At 38.9% G+C, this 22,099-nt stretch overlaps 1 protein-coding gene across 1 annotated transcript in view; it reads left to right on the top strand.

The window, feature by feature from the left end:
• Nucleotides 1-21,880, top strand: part of eif2ak3 (eukaryotic translation initiation factor 2-alpha kinase 3) — a 51,211-nt gene extending 29,331 nt beyond the window's left edge. The window contains exons 5-18 of the mRNA XM_041812097.1: nucleotides 554-821; nucleotides 904-1,069; nucleotides 1,170-1,295; nucleotides 1,594-1,716; nucleotides 1,826-2,055; nucleotides 3,582-3,694; nucleotides 6,749-6,871; nucleotides 7,528-7,677; nucleotides 8,518-9,076; nucleotides 10,849-11,022; nucleotides 11,509-11,682; nucleotides 12,151-12,252; nucleotides 13,924-13,986; nucleotides 17,580-21,880. Of these exons, the coding sequence (XP_041668031.1) occupies nucleotides 554-821; nucleotides 904-1,069; nucleotides 1,170-1,295; nucleotides 1,594-1,716; nucleotides 1,826-2,055; nucleotides 3,582-3,694; nucleotides 6,749-6,871; nucleotides 7,528-7,677; nucleotides 8,518-9,076; nucleotides 10,849-11,022; nucleotides 11,509-11,682; nucleotides 12,151-12,252; nucleotides 13,924-13,986; nucleotides 17,580-17,762 (2,554 nt within the window). The 3' untranslated portion in view covers nucleotides 17,763-21,880. The remainder of the gene's footprint in view (nucleotides 1-553; nucleotides 822-903; nucleotides 1,070-1,169; nucleotides 1,296-1,593; nucleotides 1,717-1,825; nucleotides 2,056-3,581; nucleotides 3,695-6,748; nucleotides 6,872-7,527; nucleotides 7,678-8,517; nucleotides 9,077-10,848; nucleotides 11,023-11,508; nucleotides 11,683-12,150; nucleotides 12,253-13,923; nucleotides 13,987-17,579) is intronic.
• The last annotated feature ends 219 nt before the right edge of the window (nucleotides 21,881-22,099 follow it).

Raw genomic sequence — 22,099 nt, 5'->3', positions numbered from 1 at the left:
GTGTACAGAGGCTAGAGTCCTTAAAGTGGGATGCACGGCTACAGTTCCAACCCTCTGCGGTTTACTGAGGACCATTCCACACTCACCTAGTCCTGTTTATAACTTGTGCCGTTTACCTTAAGTTTCTACAACATTTAAAGCAACTATTAAGATACAAGAAGAAATTATAATTTATTTATTAAGATAATATTTACAAAGCATTGTTGTTAACACATCTTTAGGTTTTCCCTCATCTCTGATTCTAAATTAGTAAACATTTTAGGTAGCATTTTTCTGCCAAAATATTCTTTTCAGTTGAAAAGGATTTTTTTTTTATTACCTTTTGAACAGGTGCAACACAGTAGAGGTACAAAGGAATTTGTTTTGCCCTAGAGTTACTTTATAAAATATAAAAGATGAAAGTGGAAAGAAATATATTCAAACTATACCAGATATAAGGAGACACTTTATGGGTAGTCTTGTACTGTGTATTTTTCACATTACACACACCTGGAAGATTATTCACATTCTATTATTGCTCTGTCTCTACTTTTACTCTTGCTCTTGGTGCTAGGTGGAACTTCAGTGTCGGAAACTTTGAGCTGAAGCTCGTTCCTGAGACACAGTCAGGAATCAACTTTCTGGAGGGAGAAGTTGTAAAAGGCGAAGGCTGGAGGGATGGTCAGAGAGTCATCACAGAGGAACCAAAGGACACTGACAGCTCAGAGAACCGGCAGAACCAGAACACTAACCTGGACCTCATCATCAAAGTCTCTGTTCCTGATTGGAAAGTCATGGCCTTCAGCAGCGAGCCTGATGGACAGCTGGTCTGGGAGCGTCAGGTAAAGCACTGAGAATGTTTTTGGATTGTTTTAACTTTGATTCTAGTGGAGAGACTCATTCTGTCCCCCCTGTGCTGTGTAGTTCTGCACCCCAATTGCTTCGGCTTGGCTTGTGGGTGGAGGTAAAGTCACACCAATCACGCTGTTTGACGACAACGCCTACAGCAAGTCAGACAATGAAGAGGAGGATGTTGACGATGAAGATCCAAAGAGGGCCAGAGGAACTGACGAGTCCAGTGTTTACCTTGGTAAACTACAGCTGCATAAATTTATTTCTAGTTATTAGTTATATGTGACTGTAATCATTGTACCACAGAATCTAAAGCATTGACTTCATCTGTCAATCAGGGATGTTCCAGGGACAGCTCTACCTCCAATCCTCTGTGAGGATCACTGAAAAGTTCCCCTCCCAAGCTATCGCATCAGAAAAGGACATCATTCCACTACCCACTGTCAAATGGAAGCCTTTAATCCGTAAGTCCTCACCTCCTTTAGTCATTCAGTTTTGAGACCGATTACCTAGTTTGCGAGGGCAATCTTAAGGGTGAGGAGTGATCAAAGACTTGCTTCTTTATTATTGCTTTGAACACAAGGGGAAACTGTTTCTTGTTTTCTAGAAGTGATTGTTAATTAGTGGCCTGTTGGGCTTGTTCCGCGTAGCTCAGGGCTTCCTCGTCTTTCCCTTTAATGTGTGACTATGCTGTGATTGTTATTCCTCCTCTATTGATCTCCACTGAGATCAAAGCACTTATTCATCTTGTCCTTGACACAGATTCTCCATCTCGGACACCAGCGCTGGTTGGCTCTGATGAATTTGACAAGTGTTTGAATAATGACAAATTCTCCCATGATGAATACAGCAACGGGGCCTTGTCAATCCTCCAGTATCCATACGGTAGGAAACTGTCCATAGCCTGTTGAAGAACACATTTAATTCTGAAATGCATGAACAAGGGACAGTTAACTGAGCCTAAGGGATGAATTTCTGTGTGTCCTGTCTGTAGACAACGGCTACTACTTCCCATACAGCAAGCATTACCGGGAGAAACGTGAAAGTGCCGTAAGCCTGTTAAATGGAAACGGGGCAGGAGGTGAGAGTCGAAGAAAAAAGGACCCCGTGCTGCTTCTGCCCTGGTGGAAGGAGATTGTGGGCACAATCTTCTTTTGCATCGCTGCCACCACCTACATCGTCCGCAAGTTCTTCCACCCCCCTGCCCCTGTGACATATGTGAGGGTAAGAGCACAGACGCAGCCTGCAGCTAGAGTAACAAAACACTGACACTGACTGCTGGTGGCCTCTCTTGTCATATGATGTTAACATTACAGCTGTTATCTCTGCTTAACTCTGCTTTTCTTTAACATGAGTAGACCCCATATGTAGTCACAGTCATCGCTCACCCTGCAGGTTCTAATGAAGAGTCAGGGAAATCTGCTTTCTCTTACCATAACCCTGAAATTTTTACCAGATTTGCTCCATTTTTAAAGTTTTAGTCTCCAAGTATCTCTTTTCTTTGCTTTAAGAGGGCCAGTCTCTGCTTTTTTTGTGTTTATTGATTATCAAACGTGCTTAATTTTTTGTTTTATCTTTCTTTTTGTGCTTGATAAATATTTGTATTTTATTGCTTCTCCTAGCCTCCCTTCCCGCCTTTCTTTTAGTTGGAAACAGTTGTTGTTTGTTTTTATACCTCTCAGGACAGTTTGTTTTGTGCTGCCTAAACTCATAAGGCATTAATAAATAGCAACTTTCAGACAAGAATAAATCATATCTAATGGCCTTTGCACATCAGACATTTATTTTTTTGTGAGATTAATTCACACTTTGTAAGTTTTTGTTTATTAACCCTTTAGCCAGTAAATACAAGCTTTCACAACAGCAATGTACTTTTAAACTTTTAAATTTATGGCTTTTGCTTATTTTCTGGGCACACAGGTTTTTTAACCAATCAAAATGCTTGTTGTTGCCAATGGTGAAAGAGTTGGAGTAGACGTAATAGAGGTGCATAAACTTCTTCCTCTCAATGACTCCTTATGATGTTTTCTTCCTTTTTCATGTAACTATATGTCTCTAGCCATTGCTGTTATTTCTGTTTTTATATGATTTTTTAAAGGCTAGTGAAGCTAGCAGGCAGTCTAGCACATGTTCAATAATATCAATGAGTCAAATGCACTCTGCTGGAGCTGTTTCCAAACTAATAACAGAGTCCCCTCTTATCCCAGACGTGTGGCAAAACACTGCTGTAGGTCAGTCAGCTTCCTGATATTGCTCCTCTGCCCAGTCTTGTAATACAAACATGTGAGCCCCCCCACTTGCAGCAAGCCTGGAGTGGGCCCCTAGTATTATTATTATCATCATTTAATTTGTGGATTAAATGAAAATGACCCTCTATTCTTCAGTCAGCCTGGCTAAAGAGAGGGAGCCAAGTAATTGTGACAGAAAAATAACTGATCAAGAGAAAAAATAAAACCTGCAGACTTTTGTTGTGAGATTTTTTTCAACTTTTTCCTACTTCTGTGTCCTGTCATGAACATAATTTAGAATTCATTGGAAAAAGTCAATGAATTTGTTAAAGCAAGATTGTTTTGATAGGTGAGACAATATCTTTTTACTGACATAGACACCAATAGAAGGGCAACCCTGTTCAGTTTTTTTGTAAATATTCAGCATGCCATCAAAGTTAATCTTACCCTCATTTAATCCTCATCTATGTAACATTTTAAGCTCTTCATTGTGTTTACCCTGTCCTCCTTCTGTCCCCAAAGCAACGGAAGGAGTCTGAAACACAGTGCCAGACAGACTCCAAGTTTGACCTTGAGGTTGTGGAATCCAAAGAGCCAGTTGCTATGGAGACCCGTTCCAGCGAATATGTGTCCAGGTAGGACTTTAACACACTGTGAAGGTCTGAGTAAATGATTTAGAGTCATGACTCAGGAGAACTCCACGTAACACTCAGTACTGTGCAGAGAAGTGCCATCCTCACTCCTGAAAGTCACATGCCAGTCTCACTCATTCAAGGTGTAGCTGCAGACTCGGCACTGTTACCATGGTGACCACTGGTCTTCCAGCTTTCCTGCCTGGATAGGACCAGGCAGAGATGGGAGATAGGAGCTGTACGAGTGTATGATTGGATAACTCAGCTGTTTGCCATCAAATGAAAATGACCTTGGCCCCCGCAGACCCCACCCTACTCAGCAGCATCTGCCACAGGGTCGCAGTGTCATTTTACATCACTGTCAGCACATTGTCAGAAAGTTTTTTGTTATGTTAGACATCCCCAAATCTGATCAGTGGACATAATTTATGAGCTGCCACTGACCTCCTGCAGTCTGATCGATGGAGTTTGCATGTTAACGTTTGTTGGATGAAAATTATGCCCTTTCCCCACCCAAAACATGAGCAGGAATGTGATTAAACTGTTTTTTTTCCCCTCTGTTGTCATCGCTCGCATGTTCTTTTCTTTTGATCCACCCTAAAATGACAAACATCCACCCGCCCCTCTCCGATAAAGCTGCAGCTGCGATCCATACAAATTACTTTTGCCGAAAAAGTTTCCAAAAATAAACTGTTGGCTGTTGCAGCAGCTGAAGCAGATATGAGCTAACTCAGAAGTGTCAGGAGTGAAATGCAGATCAGGTTACAAGGCTTAAATAACATGTACACACAACTCTTGATGAGACAGATTCCAGAGACTGAGAGGTTATGAAACCCCTTTTCAAGGTCATTGTTTTGTTTGAATGAACAATGCTGTGGAAAAGAATCTTTTCCCTCCTGATTTCTCAATTTCTTTTTTTTGCATATTTTTCACACTTAGATTTAATTAAAAGGAATTTTAATATTAGACAAAGATAAACTGAGTAAAACAAAAATATGATTTCATTTATTAAAGGAAAAGCCAACCAAACCTACCTAGCACTGTATGTTAAATCATGGATTAACTGTGATTAACCACTTTTTGGAAAGCTAAGTTCAGTTTCACTTTCCACACTCTGGCTTGATTACTACTAGACCTGCTAAATCCAGAAATCCTTTAAGTAGAACCTGTCTCACAAAGTGAAGTAGGCTAAAAGATCTCAAAAACCAACACACCATGCCATGATCTTAAGAAATTCTACAAGAGATAAGAAACCAAATCACTGACATCTATCAGTCTGGAAAGAGTTACAAAGCCACTTCTAACACTTTGGGACTCCAGCGAATCATAGTGAGAGCCATTATCTACAAATGGAGAAAACTTGGAACTGTGATGAACCATCTCAGGAGTGGCCAGCCAACCACAGTGACTCAAATAGCACATCAAAGACTCATACAGGAGGTCACAAAAGAACCCCAGACAACATCTAAAGACCTGCAAGCCTCACTTAACTCAGTCAAGGTCAGTGTTCATAATTTAACCATAACTGGACAAAATGGCATAACTGAGAGAACTCCAAGGCCAAGACCACTGCTGACAAAAAAAGAACACAAAGGCTCATCTCACATTTGCCAAGAAACGTCTTGCTGATCCCCAAGACTTTTGGAGAAATATTCTGTGGACTGATGAGACAGCAGTTGAACTTTTTGTATGGTGTGCAGCCCGTTACATCTGGAGTAAAACTAACACCGCATTTCATAAAAAGAACATCATGCCAACAGTCAAATATGGTGGTGGTAGCGTGATGGTCTGGGGCTGGTTTTCTGCTTCAGGACCTTAATGACTTTCTGTAATTGATGGTACCATGATTTCTACTCTCTACTAGAAAATCCTGAAGGAGAATGTCCGGCCATCAGTTTGTGACCTTAAGCTCAAGCACACTTGGGTTGTTCAGCAAGACAACGTGCTGAATACTAAATATGCTTTAGTGGCTGAATTAAAACGAATCTTCAAAGAAGAGTGGGCCAATATTCCTCCCCAGGGATGTGTAAGACTCGCTGCTTGATATTACAAACACTTGCTTGCAGATGTTGTCATGAAGGGTGGCACAACCAGTTATTAGGTTTACTTTTTCACACAGGTCTGGATGTCTTTTTTCCCTTAATTAATGAAATGATAACTAATATTAAGATTCTTTCAATGATTTAAAACATTTAAGTGTGACAAATATGCAAAAAGAATTAAGAAATCAGGAAGGGGACATACTGTCAACAAACGGCAAAAGAGAGGGTCACAGCATTTTAAATTCACATGAGCATTGTGGGATGTCTGGCATTCTGTGTCGCTGACGTGGTTTCTTGTCTTGTTCTCCGTTATAAAGCCAAGTCACACATATATAATGTCAGGGCCACACAATATGACAGCCAACGCTGTAACTATTGGACAGTGATTGATATCTCTCCCCCACAGACAGTGAGAGCTTATCATTAAGCTTTGAGTCATGTAGTGTCGAGTCAGATTTGTTTGGGTTTTTTGGACAGCTCAGATTTAGTTATCTCTGACTTTGATAAGGACTGAATTGTACCGGCATTTCTCTGAGCTCTGTTGAAAGTGTCAGATCTTTATCGATTCCTCTGACAGTCAGAGTCTATAGCTGCTTTGCTCCTTGAAAGCAGGAAAATGTATTGGGTTTTTGGAGCAAACATCTAAATTTTAAAGAGATGTTGATATGTATTAGGACTGTGCAAATCAAAACATGCCTTTTTTCTGTTCAGCATGGGACTTCTAAGTAGAGTCTGTCTTAGCCAAGCAATTTTCTGACAGCATGAGATTAGTTTGAATTCATGAGACTGTTGAGCTGCGTGTTGGTTACCTGCCAGCTCAGCCCCAGCCAGCTCTGACAGGGATTTGGCTTCTTATTACCCTTTAACCACTTAATAAGGCTCCCTGACCAAAATGAACAGTGTGAATCCTGCTCTTTGAAATCATCAGGGATGTTTGAGACAGAAAAAAATGTCTGTACTACCTCTGAGAGCTCTTTATTTCTGCATTATCACAACCAAAGCATTTTCTCCCCAGGTACCTGACCGACTTTGAGCCAGTGCAGTGCCTCGGCCGCGGGGGGTTCGGTGTTGTGTTTGAAGCCCGCAACAAAGTGGACGACTGCAACTACGCCATCAAACGAATTCGTCTGCCCAACAGGTAGCTCAGTTCACCGCTCACACCACAGACTTCCTTGCTTGAGGCTATTAGCTCTTCCTTTTCCTCTGTTTCATATGGAGATGTTAAACTGAGTTATGTAAGAGGAAATCTGCTCAGCTAAATACAGAAAACAACACAGATAGAGCTGACATTTTAGTATAAATATCAGCTATGCATTTCTGTTTATTTTGACAGGCATGGAAATTTAATGTTGAGCTACAGCAGATCTGCATACATTTATATTTCAGCAGGTTGGTGCATAATAAAGTAGCCTGTAATTCATTTTTCATAGCCAGTGTTTTATCGAAGCACTTAATGATGTATTATCATTGGACATGTTCTGAGCAGTGTGTGGCACTTGCACATTGTGTTTTATACCCTTTATACTGGGGTTTAAGCTGCAGCCATCTTTGTGAATGAAACAGTACATATTAAAAGTGATGCATTATGGTATACAAAAGTGGGTAAATAATAATTCTGTTTGTTTCCCTCTGTGAAACAAAAGTTTGGACAGCCCTGATGTTAAGAGGAAAAATCACTTTAATAACTTCTAACGGTGGAAACGCTTTATTTAAAACTTCTGGAATCTAGCAGGGTGCAAATTTAGGTGCTGAATTCTTAGTCAACATCTTTGTCTAATGTTTTGAATTGTCCAGGGAGTTGGCACGGGAAAAGGTGATGCGAGAGGTGAAGGCTCTTGCCAAGCTGGAGCACCCAGGGATTATCCGCTACTTCAACGCCTGGCAGGAGAGCCCACCTGAAGGCTGGCAGGAGGAGATGGACCAGAGGTGGCTTAAAGATGCAAGGTTAGCTTCAAAACTCTCTCATCCTTTACAGCTGAGTAAGTTGAGATTCAAACTACTACTACCAGGAATCAGTTGTTTTTAGAGACTGCATTCATGCAGAAATGTAAGACGTCTGCTTTGGGGGAAATTAGTACATTTCTGACCTTTATTACGGCACTCATTTAATGTGACTCAGTTCACTTCACTGGTTGATTGAAACAGATGTCCAAATGTCTACAGAGGGAAAGTGCATGTCTGCAAATGCATGTTTTTAGACGGTGACTGAAAGAAGGTCTGGTACTGTAACTATTTTTTTGTTTCATCTGGTAAATCCGAGCAAAAATATGTAAGACAAAAATAGCAGAGAATTAAATAAATCTCATGCTTGTCTTGTTTGAAGGCAAACATGCATCCAGTCTGAGCAGTCTTTACTCATATGCTCGTGCAAAAGACACGCCTGTACCTGGGATTTCTTGAGTTGCATTCAGTAGTTGTTAAAAATCAATTGATTTCAAGAATGCTTGACAATCAGTTTATCCATCTGATCATTTTACCTGCTGAAAAAATGATAGTGATAAAACTAACAAGTTCAGGGCAATATTCAAGATTTAGGAGTGTTTTTTACATGTTTTTTAATTTCCTCAACTAAGCAATTCCTTGAGTAAAAAACCTGCAGATTATCAGTTACAAAATAATCTCAAATAAGCTGCAACTCTGATTGTAGCACTCTGATGTGGGCAAGTCTTGTTAACTTTGATGGCATACCTTGACTCTTTTCTAAGTTATTGGCATTATACTTTATTTCACTGTTTCAAAGTTGCTGTAAGTTTGTTATCAACAGCCTTTTTGTCATTCTTTCAGTACCACTGACTGGCCAATGAGCTTCCTTGACCACATGGAGGCACTGTCAGTCAAAGTTCCAGTGTCCAGCTCAGTGTTGCCTGTAGCTGGGCCTGCAGGAGACGCTCTGGAAGTTTCTGTAGACACTCAGGCTCTTCTCTCCAGCAGTACCGGGGGTGCTGCAGGTTTTGGTATTGACATCAGAGACCTGTCCTTCCAGCCGATGCCGGGCCACGACAGCCTGATGTCTGAGAGGGACAGCCAGGCTGACCCCGACGCCTCGGACACCCCCCACTCCTTCGAGCTGTGCCCACCGCGTGGCCCCAGCGACTGCACTTCTTCTTCCTTTGACATCGTGTTCGAGGACTCAGGCTGTGACCGAGATGCTGATGCAGACACAGATTCAGCTTCCGGTGCAGCCAACCCAAACTCTACGACAGAGAAGAACAGCTCATCTTCTTCGCACACCAAACGACTGGAATCCATCCAGCCCTCTTCTTCCTCTCCTCCTCGGCCAACCTCACTCGCTCTGTCTCTCCCTACAACTCCACCTACTCAGCGGGTGCAGCCGTCGCCCAAGGTCAGGCAGTAATTTACTCAGCCAGATGTAATTAACTGGTGTGACTGACTTTTTCACCTTGCTCCAGTTGATTTTAAGTTATGGATGATACTTAATTTTTAATGATAATTATTCTTACAGTAGAACTTACAGCCTTGTCCTAATGATACAGGCTTAACATGGATGGGTTTACTTATTTTTTCAAATCAAATGTTGTTATAACTAGCCAGTGTTAATTTTTCAGCTTAAATACAGTTAGTCTTAGTCTTCACATTAAATTGTTATATAGTTTTATTCACATTTTAGTCATTTTCAACCTTCATAATTCTAGAGAAGTTTTAGTTGATGAAAACTTTAAAACATTTTAGTCAAGTTTCAGTCAGTGAAAGTCTTTATATTTAAGTTATTGCTTTTAGTCGTTATATTTATTTTCTTTGACTAATTAAATCAGCCAAATGGTTAAAAATAGTATAAATATAGATCACTTATACCAATGCGCTATCAATACTTTAACTGATTAAAAATACACTGGAGAAAATACTGATGTATCTTATTTGCACAGGAGAAAAATATCATGGTTTTTACATTTTTCAACACTCCAGCACTTACACTGTATTTTCATTTTAGTCCCATTGACAAAAACTAAACCTCTACAACAAAACTGAGAATTTAACTCCATTATTTTTAACTCTTTGAAAGTGTCTATATCAGTCCACGCTACAAATAGTTATAACTACAGGTTGACCAGTGTTAGATTTTCAGGGCCTATATCGATTGTTAGTAGTTCATGAGGCTAATTACCAATATTTGGGACTGGTATGCATTTATAGTGACGTACAAAATGTACTTAACATGGCAAAAGTAAAATTGCATGACTAAAAAAACAAAAGAAAAGAAATATCTCTATTAGCAGGAGAAATGGCACAAAGCAACACAGTCAAAGCAGGAAAACAGGAAGTGATGCCATATGCTCCCAGTGTTGTTGGTACCCAGGTTTAAGTGTTGATTGGTTAAGACTCATCTGGCATCTAGCCAAGTCATACGTAGCTCAGGTTTTGATTAATTAACTTGATTAATAATCCATCAAATAAATTGCTGATACTGATAATTGACCAAATGCCAGATATCAGTAAAAATCAAACCAATAATCTCTCTAGTTAAAACTACCCAACTTCACTCATGAGGCAAAAGGTTCTCACATCAAAAACATTAACGGTCCACCAGACACATGAGCAAAGGAATCCCAGCAGGCATCACTATACAGCAGGCAACATCCAAATATATCTAAAATACAGTTTAGCATTATGCCCAAGGGCATGATTGGGAAAGCTTGGATATTAACGAGTTGACTGGAAATTTTGACATTAAACCTCCAGGATTAAGAGTACATTTTTTTATGGAATAACTCTCTTGGTGTTAAATTTAGTCTTTAGTCTGTCAACTCTTACACTGAAAATCTAACACATTTGATTTTGCTGTATACTTTTATTTAACGTTTTTATCACTAAAGATGGGAAAAAGTAGTCATCTCTCATTTTTAGTCTTCGTTTTAGTCCACAAAATCGGTGCTGTAAAGTTAAATTGTGTTCCTACTGTTGTGGCCTCTATTGAAAAATAAGGATTCTCTGAAATAATGAAAATATTCATTATTAAAGGGGGTTATGTATTTTTAATTCCTGCCTTTTGGCTCACAATGACACTTTCGTCATTTAGCAAAATTGTAATTGTGTTGTTAATTAAATGTAATTTAATTTTCAATGTGTGTACTAAAAACTGCTCCCATTTGTCTGCAGGTGTACCTGTACATCCAGATGCAGCTGTGTAGAAAAGAGAACTTGAAGGACTGGATGGCTCAGCGCTGCCTTCCTGAACAGAGAGAGCACAACCAGTGTCTGGACATTTTCCTCCAGATTGCTGAGGCCGTCGATTTTCTGCACAGCAAAGGTCTAATGCACAGGGATCTCAAGGTGAGTGTCCGCTCTTGGGTGAAAATGTGTGTTTGATTGGTAAATCTAGAGTGAAAAATTAGCTGATAGTGTCAACAGATTTATGACTTTCTGTTGCTCTCAGTCATTAGTGCCATTAGAAAACAGTGTTGATTTACTGTGTCAGTCCAAAGGCAAAACTGGCTTTAACAATACGAGTGAACATGTTACAGTGCCTATCAACAACATGAATTTGTAGCATAGCAGAAGTTCTACCAAAAGTAAAGCGCCTGAGTATGTTTGGGGTTTACAGAGCTGTAAAACATGTTTTTAATTGTTCAGTACACAACCTGTTAGCTGCATGCTTACTTAGCTTACTTCTGTCATCAGATTCTTACCTGGTGCTTGTAAACTGGGAAAGGACAGTAGTCCAGTTAAACTACCTAATAAAGTTAAACATGCATCGAAGAGTTCTAATTGTCAGCTGGATGTTTGCTAAATAAAACTGTCACCATCTCATCCCTGTAGCCCTCCAACATCTTCTTCACGATGGATGACGTGGTAAAGGTCGGAGACTTCGGCCTGGTGACGGCCATGGATCAGGAGGAAGACGAGGATGAGCCCAGCGCCCTGACTCCCGCCCCCCTCCTGACCCGACACACGGGCCAGGTTGGCACTAAGCTCTACATGAGCCCAGAGCAGGTGAGCACCCAATGCCCAGTGATAAAAACACATCTATAACAGAAAAAATAAAGAGTGCAGTTTAATAAAGGCATTTTATTTAATCAGGTATTTTGATTTTATCCCATCAAACTATAAAAACACTGAAATATAATTCCTCAAGTGTTTGAAGTGTGCTGCTTCCTTTCCTTGGGATAAATAATAAAAATACCCTTATCTTAATGGGCTGTTGTGATTTGATGCTTTTAAGACGGTGTTGAATGACTTGAAGGCAGGCACATCCCTCTGTAGATGTTTGAACAAAGATATCTATGGTTGTGGGTGATCTTAACACGTAGTTGCTGTTTGAATTTGCTTTTTTCGATGTTTTATTATTTTGAATTTTGTATTATGTTTGTATGCATGGCTGCCCATTTGTCAGAAACGTTCTAACTTACATTTCTTGGTTGAATAAATACAAAATAAAATACTGTTTTCCTGTCTCGGCAGCTCTCTGGGAACTCGTATTCCCACAAAGTGGACATTTACTCCCTGGGTCTGATCCTGTTTGAGCTTCTGTATCCTTTCAGGACACAGATGGAGAGAGTGAGGGTAAGTCAGGATACTCTTCAACTGATAATCCTGTCTTATTTTTGCTCCATTTTCTCTCTCCTTTTATTTAATTGTCATAGTAAATAAGGCTTTACCCTCAATGGTTTTGAGTCTGAATACAGACATAAATACAGTGTATAACTCTCAACAGAGCAGTCAACAAACCCTGTTAGTTTATTTAAAAAAGCAGGCCAGAACCTGACTCTAGTGGACAGCTTAGACCAGGGGTGCTCAACTGGTGGAATGGGCCCAAAAGGAGGTTAAAGAAGAAAATTTGGGTGTTTTGCAAAGGTGTGCCTTTAAAAACTGGTATTAAGTGTATGGTAAATTGAAGGTCTCAGCAGACTTGCATCCATAAATTTTTTATGTTGTTTTTCCATCATCACAAATATGTTTTGGGTTTTTTTAGTTTCAGGGAAACAAAACTGGTTTAATGTGTCATTCCTCAAAATATTTAAGAAACAACCAAAATGTATGCCTTTTCACGGGTAACAGAATAAAATGCAGTCATACACTCATGCATGTCAGTTTAGGGTTTGCACCATGCATGTCAATTTTTTTGTAAACAAGTTTAAGTTGATTTAAGTTTTTAGAAATATGGGTCACAATAGGCTCTTTGCAGTCACATGATTCTGATGATATGTCCGGGGTGAAGAGAAGTAGGACCGTCATAAGGAATAAATGGGAACAAAGGAAAAAAATACTTTGTGTGCTATCAGCAGTAAGTAAAAGACCATGGAGAGAAAGTAGTTAAAGGTAGAACCAGTTCCCGTTTAAAAATGCATTAAAATTTCACATAAGATTTTCATCATGGAAGAGTTATGATCTCCGACAAATGCAAAAAAAGGCAAGTTTTATCTATATTTATTTGCTCTTATATAATTTTCCTGCATGTGTGACATCAGGATATTCACAAGAAGCAGAAGTGTCACAATAACAGTGATTTGAAATAAATTATGGACAAAGACACAATCCTTCCTAATTCCAAGTAGGAACAGACAGGAAAACTGTAGATAAATAACTCTGTAGATCCAAGACATTCCCTGGTGTTGTAAATGTTCAAGGCAATGCATACTGAACAGTTGTCTTTTTCAAATAACAGAAAATCTTTTTTAAAAAGTGAGATGGGGTATGATAAAAGCCAAGGTAAGCAAAGAAAAAAAACATGAAAGGAAGGCTGGAGGTGAAAAGAATTCACCAAAGAAAAGCATCTTTTGAGAATAAATGTGTTGTAAACAACTTTCACCCAGCATGAACTATAAAAACTGAGAGGTGATTTAGAATTTCAGAGCATTTCCAACTTACTGAACACAGTCACTACTTATAATTAGGATGATTAAAATGAAATAGTTGTTCAAAAATCTAGCTTTTGTTATAATTCCTGCTGCTGCTCTTTGTTAAAGCTTTCAAAGAAATACTTTCTAATTAAGCTGTAAATCTGTTCTTTTATTCTTTTGATGTTCCGTTTTGTCTGACAACTGTTGGGGAAACTGTAGTTTGAAGTCAGATCACTTCTATTATTCAAATGTTAAATATTCTCGGTTCAAACAGTCGATTGTCTTTGCCCTGTTGTGTCTGTGAACCATCAGGACTTCTTTGTCTCGGGAACAAAGGGCTCTGATTAACCATTAACACGGCTCCGCTCACAGGTGTTTACATATTCTTTTGCAGACGCTGACAGAGGTGAGAGCGCTGCGTTTCCCAGAGGTGTTCTCCAAAAACAACGTTCAGGAGGTGAGTGGCCGACTGCTGCCATCTAGTGGCTGTGAGCCCAAACTACACCTTAACCAGGAAAATAAAAAAAAGGTGTAGTTAATCCTGAGAACAAGCTGCAGGAAAAGAACAGAACTGGAAAATAAAGAAAAATCAGCTGAAAGATATATAAACCTCAAAATAGAAACACCATTATTATCTGAGACAGCTGAGACATTTGATTTGTGCACTTAATCCTGTTCGAATTAAATTACTCTAAGTGTTTTGTGTGTTATAATGTTAAAAGTCTCATCAATATCTGCTCCATATTACACCAGTCAAGTGTTTGTGTTGGGTTGGTTACATTACCTTGTCTATCTGTTGACTTTGTAATGAGATTAACATAATCTCGTAGCATAATCTGTAATTCTCCAGCACTGGAAATACCCGCTGACTGTCATCCTCCTCGCCACCCACTTTACTGGTTGTTTACAGCTCTCAATATTGTTCTTTGAATTGGGCTGAGTGTTTATGTAATTTAATTACATAAATTATCTTTATTTGTAGAGCAAAGAGGCAACTTAACAAAAAGCAAAACATAGACAACCAAAGAACAAAGACAGTACGATCAGTTTAAACATCTTATACAGTTTCTACATACAAATGTAGAATTCATACAGAGAGGTTTTGATTTTCCCTACATAAAGTGTTGTGTTTTGTATTTGTGGTACATTTGATGAAGCAGGATTTGGTGCTGACAGCAATAAGCAGGCAGAACTTTTGTCTGTGCTAAGAAAGCGGCTCCAATTAATGCTATTCTTATGATTTATCTGTCTGTCTAAACAGATATCTGCATGTAAACTTGAGCTACAAATCTGCTGTGTGTACGGCCAGTCGTCAGTTAAATTCCCTAACTAGCTGAAACACGTTAGAAGAAGCGAAACAAACTCCGTACAACAAACAAACACCAGAACATTTAAAAGTTGGTTTCTCCTTCAAGTGTAGAAATCACATGAGAATTCTTCTTCAGGCTTAGACCTCTGAAGTAAGCATGAGTAAAGCTGCAGTATTTGACATACTCACCTATTTACAATGTTTTACACATTTATTTCAGCATGGATTCAATGCACACATTGGGTCTGTGATGTCAGGTGGTGATGTCTTCAGTGTCAAGATGGGATGTATGTCCAGTTCAACCTGGGAAGTCTTATATAAGGCTGTACCTTTGTTGAATTTATGAAGTTATGATACCAATCCCTGTTCAGAAAAGTCATTATTTTTATGTTTAACTCAGTGGCTGTTGATATAGGCTGCTTATAGCTGTTGGGCCTGGGCGATACGCCATATATCTTCCATCCATCCATTTTCTATACCGCTTATCGATAACCGTTTGGGGCCGCGGGGGGCTGGAGCCTATCCCAGCTTTCATTGGGTGAGACTGGTCACCAGTCAATCATAGGGCTGATATTTAGAGACAGACAACTGGGCACACTCGCATTCACACCTATTCTCCAGTTAACCCAATGAGCATGTTTTTGGTGGTGGGAGGAAACCACCAGAAGTACCTGGAGAGAACCCACACATGCACCGGGAGAACATGCAAACTCCACACAGAAAGGCCCTGACCAGGAAGCAAACCAGGGACCCTCTTGCTGTGAGGCAACAGCGCTAACCCCTGTGCCACTGTGCAGCCCCCTAAATATCTTACCACAGTATTTTTTTCCCTCTTAAGGGATACATAACTGTATTATATCACATTGTTAAAAAATTTAAAGACATTATGCATTTAAATGCATATTCAGGGGTTACAACCAGGGCTGAACGAGTTGTGAAAATTATCTAATTGTAATTTCTTTCCCCAAATATTGCAACAACAGTTTAATATGCAATCATTTTTTAAGTTCCTTGTTTTATGCATTTCTCAACACACAAGTGAAAAACCATTCTAGATTTTAACAAATACAATATCTGATCGATCAAACTAAGTCTGAACATTTTTTTTAAATGTTGAAATGAAATAATTTTGACTCATTGCAAATTCTTTATGAAGTGCATCAAAGGGAATGAAGATTTTTGTCTCTCAATTTTAAGGAAAAACATACAAATCAAGGAAAATTTGATTTTTTTTTTGCAAACTATTCGAAAAATAGACACTTGAATGTTTGCATGATTTATAGAGCATATACCTCTCTGCATCAAAAATGTATTAATCTGGTATTTTGACACACCTTTCAGGTCAAAGAATTATTATCCTCTGCGATTTGAAAATTGCAGTAGAAAATACTGCAGTATAATCTGATTTTTGATTAATTGCCCAGCCCTACTTTCAATTCCCTTTCCCCCCCTAAAAACAAACATCTGATGGCATACTTAAGTAATATCTGAGCATAAATCACAGAAAATTGATCTCTCTATGTTCACTCCTTCAGAACTGAATCAGTAGTTTAAGTTTTACTCCATGTTTAGTGAGTAGTAGTAGCAGTGTGAGCGAGTTTATACTACTGCAGAGTCTGCAGCTTCTTCTCTGACCTTGTTTGTCACACCAGCCCACTTCTTTGCATTATCATTTTTTGCTGCTGTAAATTTTGGAAGCTCCTTTGTAGGGCTAATAAAGGAATGTCTTATCTAATCATGGACTTAAAACAAGCAAACCATCATTTTAAACATGCCTTTAAACAGTTACTTAAGACGTTACAATGGTTGCTGCAGCACTCTGCTTAAGGCAAACCATCTTAAGCTCAGCTCATATTGAAGCTGACAGAGATGCTATACAAAGCCAACACTTGCATCATGTTACTGTTATTACAAAAATCAAGCTTTAAGAGGATGAACACACCTTTACCTTATTACTGAGCAGAGGTGGAGAAAGTACCACACTATTGTACTCAAATAAAAGTACATTTGCTCTGGTTAAAATTCAATTGAGTACAAGTAAAAGTACTGGTCTATAACTTTTCTCAACTAAAAAGTATGTAATTTAAAATTTACTCTGTACTCAGTAGATACTTTGATAGCCAAAGAGCTTTCACAATGAAATATGGCCTGTCAATGGCCTGTGACAGGCCATGGCCTGTGTGATTTAAAGCTTTTAAATTGCTAAAAATCCTGTCTTTCTCATTTAACAACATTCATATTGATGGAGTGGTTTCAACCAGAGAGGCAGAAGGATTATAAATAACAGAAGGTTAGGTGTTTGATCATGGTTTCCTCACTTTGCATACTAAAAACATCTGGAATTATTCTTAGATTGAGATCTGTGGTATGCTTAGTCAGTTTACGGGTTTCTTATAGGGGGAAAAAGAGGTTTATGAATATAGACAGACATTATTATACAGTCTAAATAAACTACTTTACAAATATTCATTTCTTGTTATTCACTCAGCTGTAGCACTGAGCTACAAAACAAAATATTTTGTCCTTTGTGTTGGTACTGAAAAGTAGGCGACCCTACCGCTGATATAGGAGTTAACTGTATAGAGTTTGAGCTCCAATTAGCGCTGGCTCTGCTGTGTTACATGACTGTTATGTAAAGCAAATGAATTGAACCGAATGATGTGATTTATAGCATTAGAATTATTGTAGCATGACAGTGCTCTGAAAGACTTCCCATTTCTGTGTGTTTTCTCTCTGTTCAGCTGAGCATGGTGCGCAGCATGCTGTCCTGGAGCCCCAGCGAGCGTCCTGAGGCGGTCGATATCACAGGGACTCCCCTCTTCCAGGAGCTGGAGCTGCCCTTCCGAATGGCTGTGAGGCAGCGCTCCCGCACCTACAGCGCCTCGTCTATGGGCCGCCCTTCACGCCAGACATCCTCAACCTGACGCAATACCTTACCCCCATATCCCCTTTCCCCCCCATCTTTGGTCTGCAGTTAAAGAGAAACACCTCAGCCCCACGGCATCTCTCACTGCCTCAGACAGAATCACTTTAAGCACCAAGTTGAAGAAATGTGCAGGGATTTATCTCGAAACTCTGCACAGTTACTCTTCTTGGCAAACGCCCATGCCGTTACATATTCACACATCATTATGCTGCCCACGCTCCCAATTTAAATCACAAGAATATTTTATAAGCGACAGGCGTTCTGTAATGTCCAGGACCAGACTTGGCTCAAGTGCTTCTTTCATATAATCATCAGTCTCTGAGAACCAGATGGGTAGTGTTTACTGAACATAATAACTAATTAAATCTGAAGTGTTTACCTGTGATTTTCTAAAACAACAAACTGCATTATCTGGTACCCTGAGATGCACACTAAGAGCTTTTTTGGCTATGATTTGATCCCAGTCTGGTCTCCGCACGCCTTCATTCAGCCAGTGTTCACTCACCCACGCTACACCTCAGGTATCAAAACCAAGAGGACACTCCAAAGGGGCCTTTGATGCTTGATCATCCTATCTACTAGTGACTATTTCTGATCACTGGTACGAGCACTATCTGGTGTTTTGACACCCAATATGCCTGATTTGGGAGACCAAAAAAAGACCATCTTTTTTTCCTATGTGTTTTTTAATGAGAGATGGTGATGTATTGAGTAGAAAGAGTTTATGAATCCAGTTAATCAGACGTGATTTGCCTTTAGAAATGGGCCTTTAGGTCCCCTCTGAATGAATGCTGAGCCTCCGTCTTTTTGCATGTACCTGATAGGAAAGTGAAGGGATGAGTGTGAGTTTGATATCTTAAAGCCAGTACTTGGAAGCAGTTTTTTCTGTGTGTAAATCCACACAGTGACTCCGAGGTGCTCAATCACTCTCAAACACCTCCTCTTTGTACATAACTGAGGGGAAAATCTGTTTATATCTTTGCTCTTTTAAGTAAATTTGATCAAACCTTGTACATAGTGTAAGGCGCCATTGCTTGTAAAAGGCTTTTTCATGAGGCGACTGTAAGATAGTGTCATATACTGTGGGCGAGGGAACAAAGAGGAGACGATCTCTGCCATTAACGGATAGCTGAATGTTACAGTGTGACCTCCAGAGACATAATGATGGTGGTCACCTCTTCTAGCTGTTTGAAATCATTCTCAGTGTTTGTTTTTACACGTTTTGGGTTACCAGGTAGAAGAGGTGTGCCCTGCTTTAAGCACCAGACAACCCACAGGACCAGAGTGCCATTTGAAAGTCAGCTAAGTGTACTTTTCTGTAACTAATAACTCACCTCACACCTCTTTGGAATCGTGCTACTGTGCTCCAACCCCGTCCAGATGATGTTTCTAATAAAGCAACAGTAATCCTGAGGTCTGCCGCTCTCCCGCGACGCAGGAGAAATAGCATTTAGTCAAGAAGACAACACTGTTTTGTCCCCTCGACAGTGGGGACCTGGACCTGATGTTGGCATTGTTTTCTGTACATAGGAAGTGCTAGGAGAGTCCCACGACCTCTTTGTAACTACCCACTCAAACTGCTAATTGTAACGTGCTTTAAATGATTGTACTTTTCTAAGGATCTTTTCTCTTTTTTGATAAGCGCAGTTTTTTGATTATTCTGCAGGGTTTTTTGATTACTGTTAAGTCTGAACTGTGTCTGATATAGGAAGTCTAACTGATGTTTGTCCATCCATCTGCTCCACCTGCAGAGAAAGAGCCATTCTTGTTGTAAAATGTTTCATTTCTTTCTTTAGAGACTGTGTTTACACCGTGTTAATCTGGCAAATTGGAAGGTTTCCTTCCATAATGACATATCCTGAAGTTTATTGGAATTTAATGCAACAAAATTGAACAAAAGTTATTTGCATAAGTCACTGAAATGTAAGGATTAGGGCTGTCCCTGTTAGAGGGAATCAAGCAATATCAATACTTTTTTGATACCACAGTGACCAAAATAGTCAACCTAAAGGCATCAATTTCTTGTTTTTGGCAAACTTCGGCACGTTTTTTAAATTGCACAGCCGACATTGAGTTCTGCAAGTTTTGATGGAGCCATTCCTCTCTGATGCTTCTGTCTCATGATGTAGATGTTTTCTTTAAAAGTTTTGGTTCTTTAAGATGCTTCATTCATTAAAAAAGCAAATATTGAAGGATTTAACATGTGATATAAAAGAAGCATTGATTTATCAGAAATTTTGACAACCGTAGTAAATGTTTTTTTTATTGCAAATTCCAGTTATAGGTTCCTTAAATGTAAGGATTAGGGTTGTTATGATACAAGAATATTATACAAATATACTAGAAGGAATCAACCAATGTCGACGCTGTCTTTGATACCACAATAGTTATCCTAAAGGCACAAAAAATGTATAGATTCTCGTTTTTTATCATTTTGAATTGCATGTAGACTCCTGCTCATTTTCTGAATTGCATGTCTTAAATAGAGTAAGGTTTCTGCTATTTTTGATGATCCATGCCTCTCCGATGCTATAAAATAGACGTGACTTTTCGAGTCTTGATATTTTTAGATGCTAACGATCAGTTAAATTGCAGAGATTTCACAATTTGAATGTATTATCAACAACAGTAGAAGATGTCAACCAGATGTTTGACTCAGAAAATAAGGGCTGATTTCCTTAGTGGTATATCCTCATACTTTGGGGAAAAATTCATGCCACAAAATAAGAAAAAGTTGTTTTTAGAATTTATAAATCTAGTCACAGGATGCTGAAATGTAAGAATTAATGTCACAATACCAGTCTTAAACTCAGTACAGTGGTAGTAAAATTTTTGATAATTGATCTTGTTGCAATTTCTTTTCCTAGCATTGCGTCTGCAATTTAATATGCAATTATTTAGAAATTCCTAATCTTAAGTAATTTTCAACCAACACATTAATAAGCAATTACATATTATGACAAACACAAATTTGTTAGGTTAAACTGGGCCGAATGATTTTGAAAGAAATTTTAATTGTGATTATTTTGAGTCATTGAAAATTCAATATGAATTGTTGTCTTGAAGGGAATGACCATTTTTGTAGTTCTCATTCTAAGAAAAACATCTACAAAGATGAGGACATTTCTATTTTTGTTGATTATTTTAAAAAGACGGCCGAATTATTGCATGATATGTTGGAAAGTGGATGCTTTAAGGAATAACTACAGATCCCTGGCCACAACATGATCAAAATGAGCAAGCAAGAGAGACTCAAAATCCCCTTTTTGGTTGCAAAAAGGGATTTTTAAGCACATTAAATCCAACTTTTGCATGTTGCAGACAGACAGGAAGAAGGTGAAAGATGCTCTAAATTGAACAAATACATCCACATTGTGTCGGTACTGGATCATTTTGTGCAATTTAAGCACTGTGCATGAGTTTGCCTGCAGTTTTTATTAGGTCAGTTCCTCTGCAATTCATCTGTCTTATGAAACAGAAGCAGCATCTTACAGTGCTGGTGCTTTTTTGTACCTTTAATCAAAATATAAAGGGTTGAATCATAAAAAAACATGATGGTATCATAAAAAGTATCAAAGCATCAAAAATGTTGACAACCCTTGTAAGAATTAAGAACCTTTTTGTCCAATATTTGAAAAATGAACAAAAAATATAACAAAAAGTCTTGTTTTTGTTTTAAACAGAAGGGAGATTTGACATCTTAAATCTGCAGAAGCTATTGCCAGCTTTGTATAAGATGAAGATCATATGTTTATTATTTAAGGTTCCGTTCACTCTAACCAAGAAGATGTGATTACGCTGTTGATTTTTTCATGCTTTGTATCGCTGTGTTCCACTCCTGCTCTGGTAGCTCTTCCTGACGATCGTTCTTTAAAATCACACCCTCTTCTCGTTCTCCGATGCCTCAGTCCGGACTTGTAGTCGTTCTCGTGCACAGATCCCCATCCTCTGTCCATGTTGAATTGTAAATATGTTTATTTGCTTTATTTATGTTCTGACGATGTGATCAATCCTTTTTGGGTTGGTGTTATTATGAATGCGCTTCATGCGACTGGAGCGCGTTGGAATATGATGACTTCTTACAAGTCTAAATTTAATAAACCCTTCTATACCCTTTGTACAGTTTGGTGTCCTCTGTGTGAAGTCTGTGGGCTGGTGTTGGGTGGTTAGATTATTCAGATAGTATTATAAAGAAGAAGAAAACATATTTTATTTAACACCCAGGGGAAATTCACATATTTTCACTCTTTTATTGAACATGTTACTCACACACAGGCCACAGCACACATACAGCAGGGGATCCTTTGGACACGCACCAATTAAGAGAGTCAGAGT

Source organism: Cheilinus undulatus, linkage group 18 (genome assembly GCF_018320785.1).
Source record: "Cheilinus undulatus linkage group 18, ASM1832078v1, whole genome shotgun sequence".
Classification (NCBI taxonomy): Eukaryota; Metazoa; Chordata; class Actinopteri; order Labriformes; family Labridae; genus Cheilinus; species Cheilinus undulatus.
This window is presented reverse-complemented; position numbering and strand designations above follow the sequence as displayed.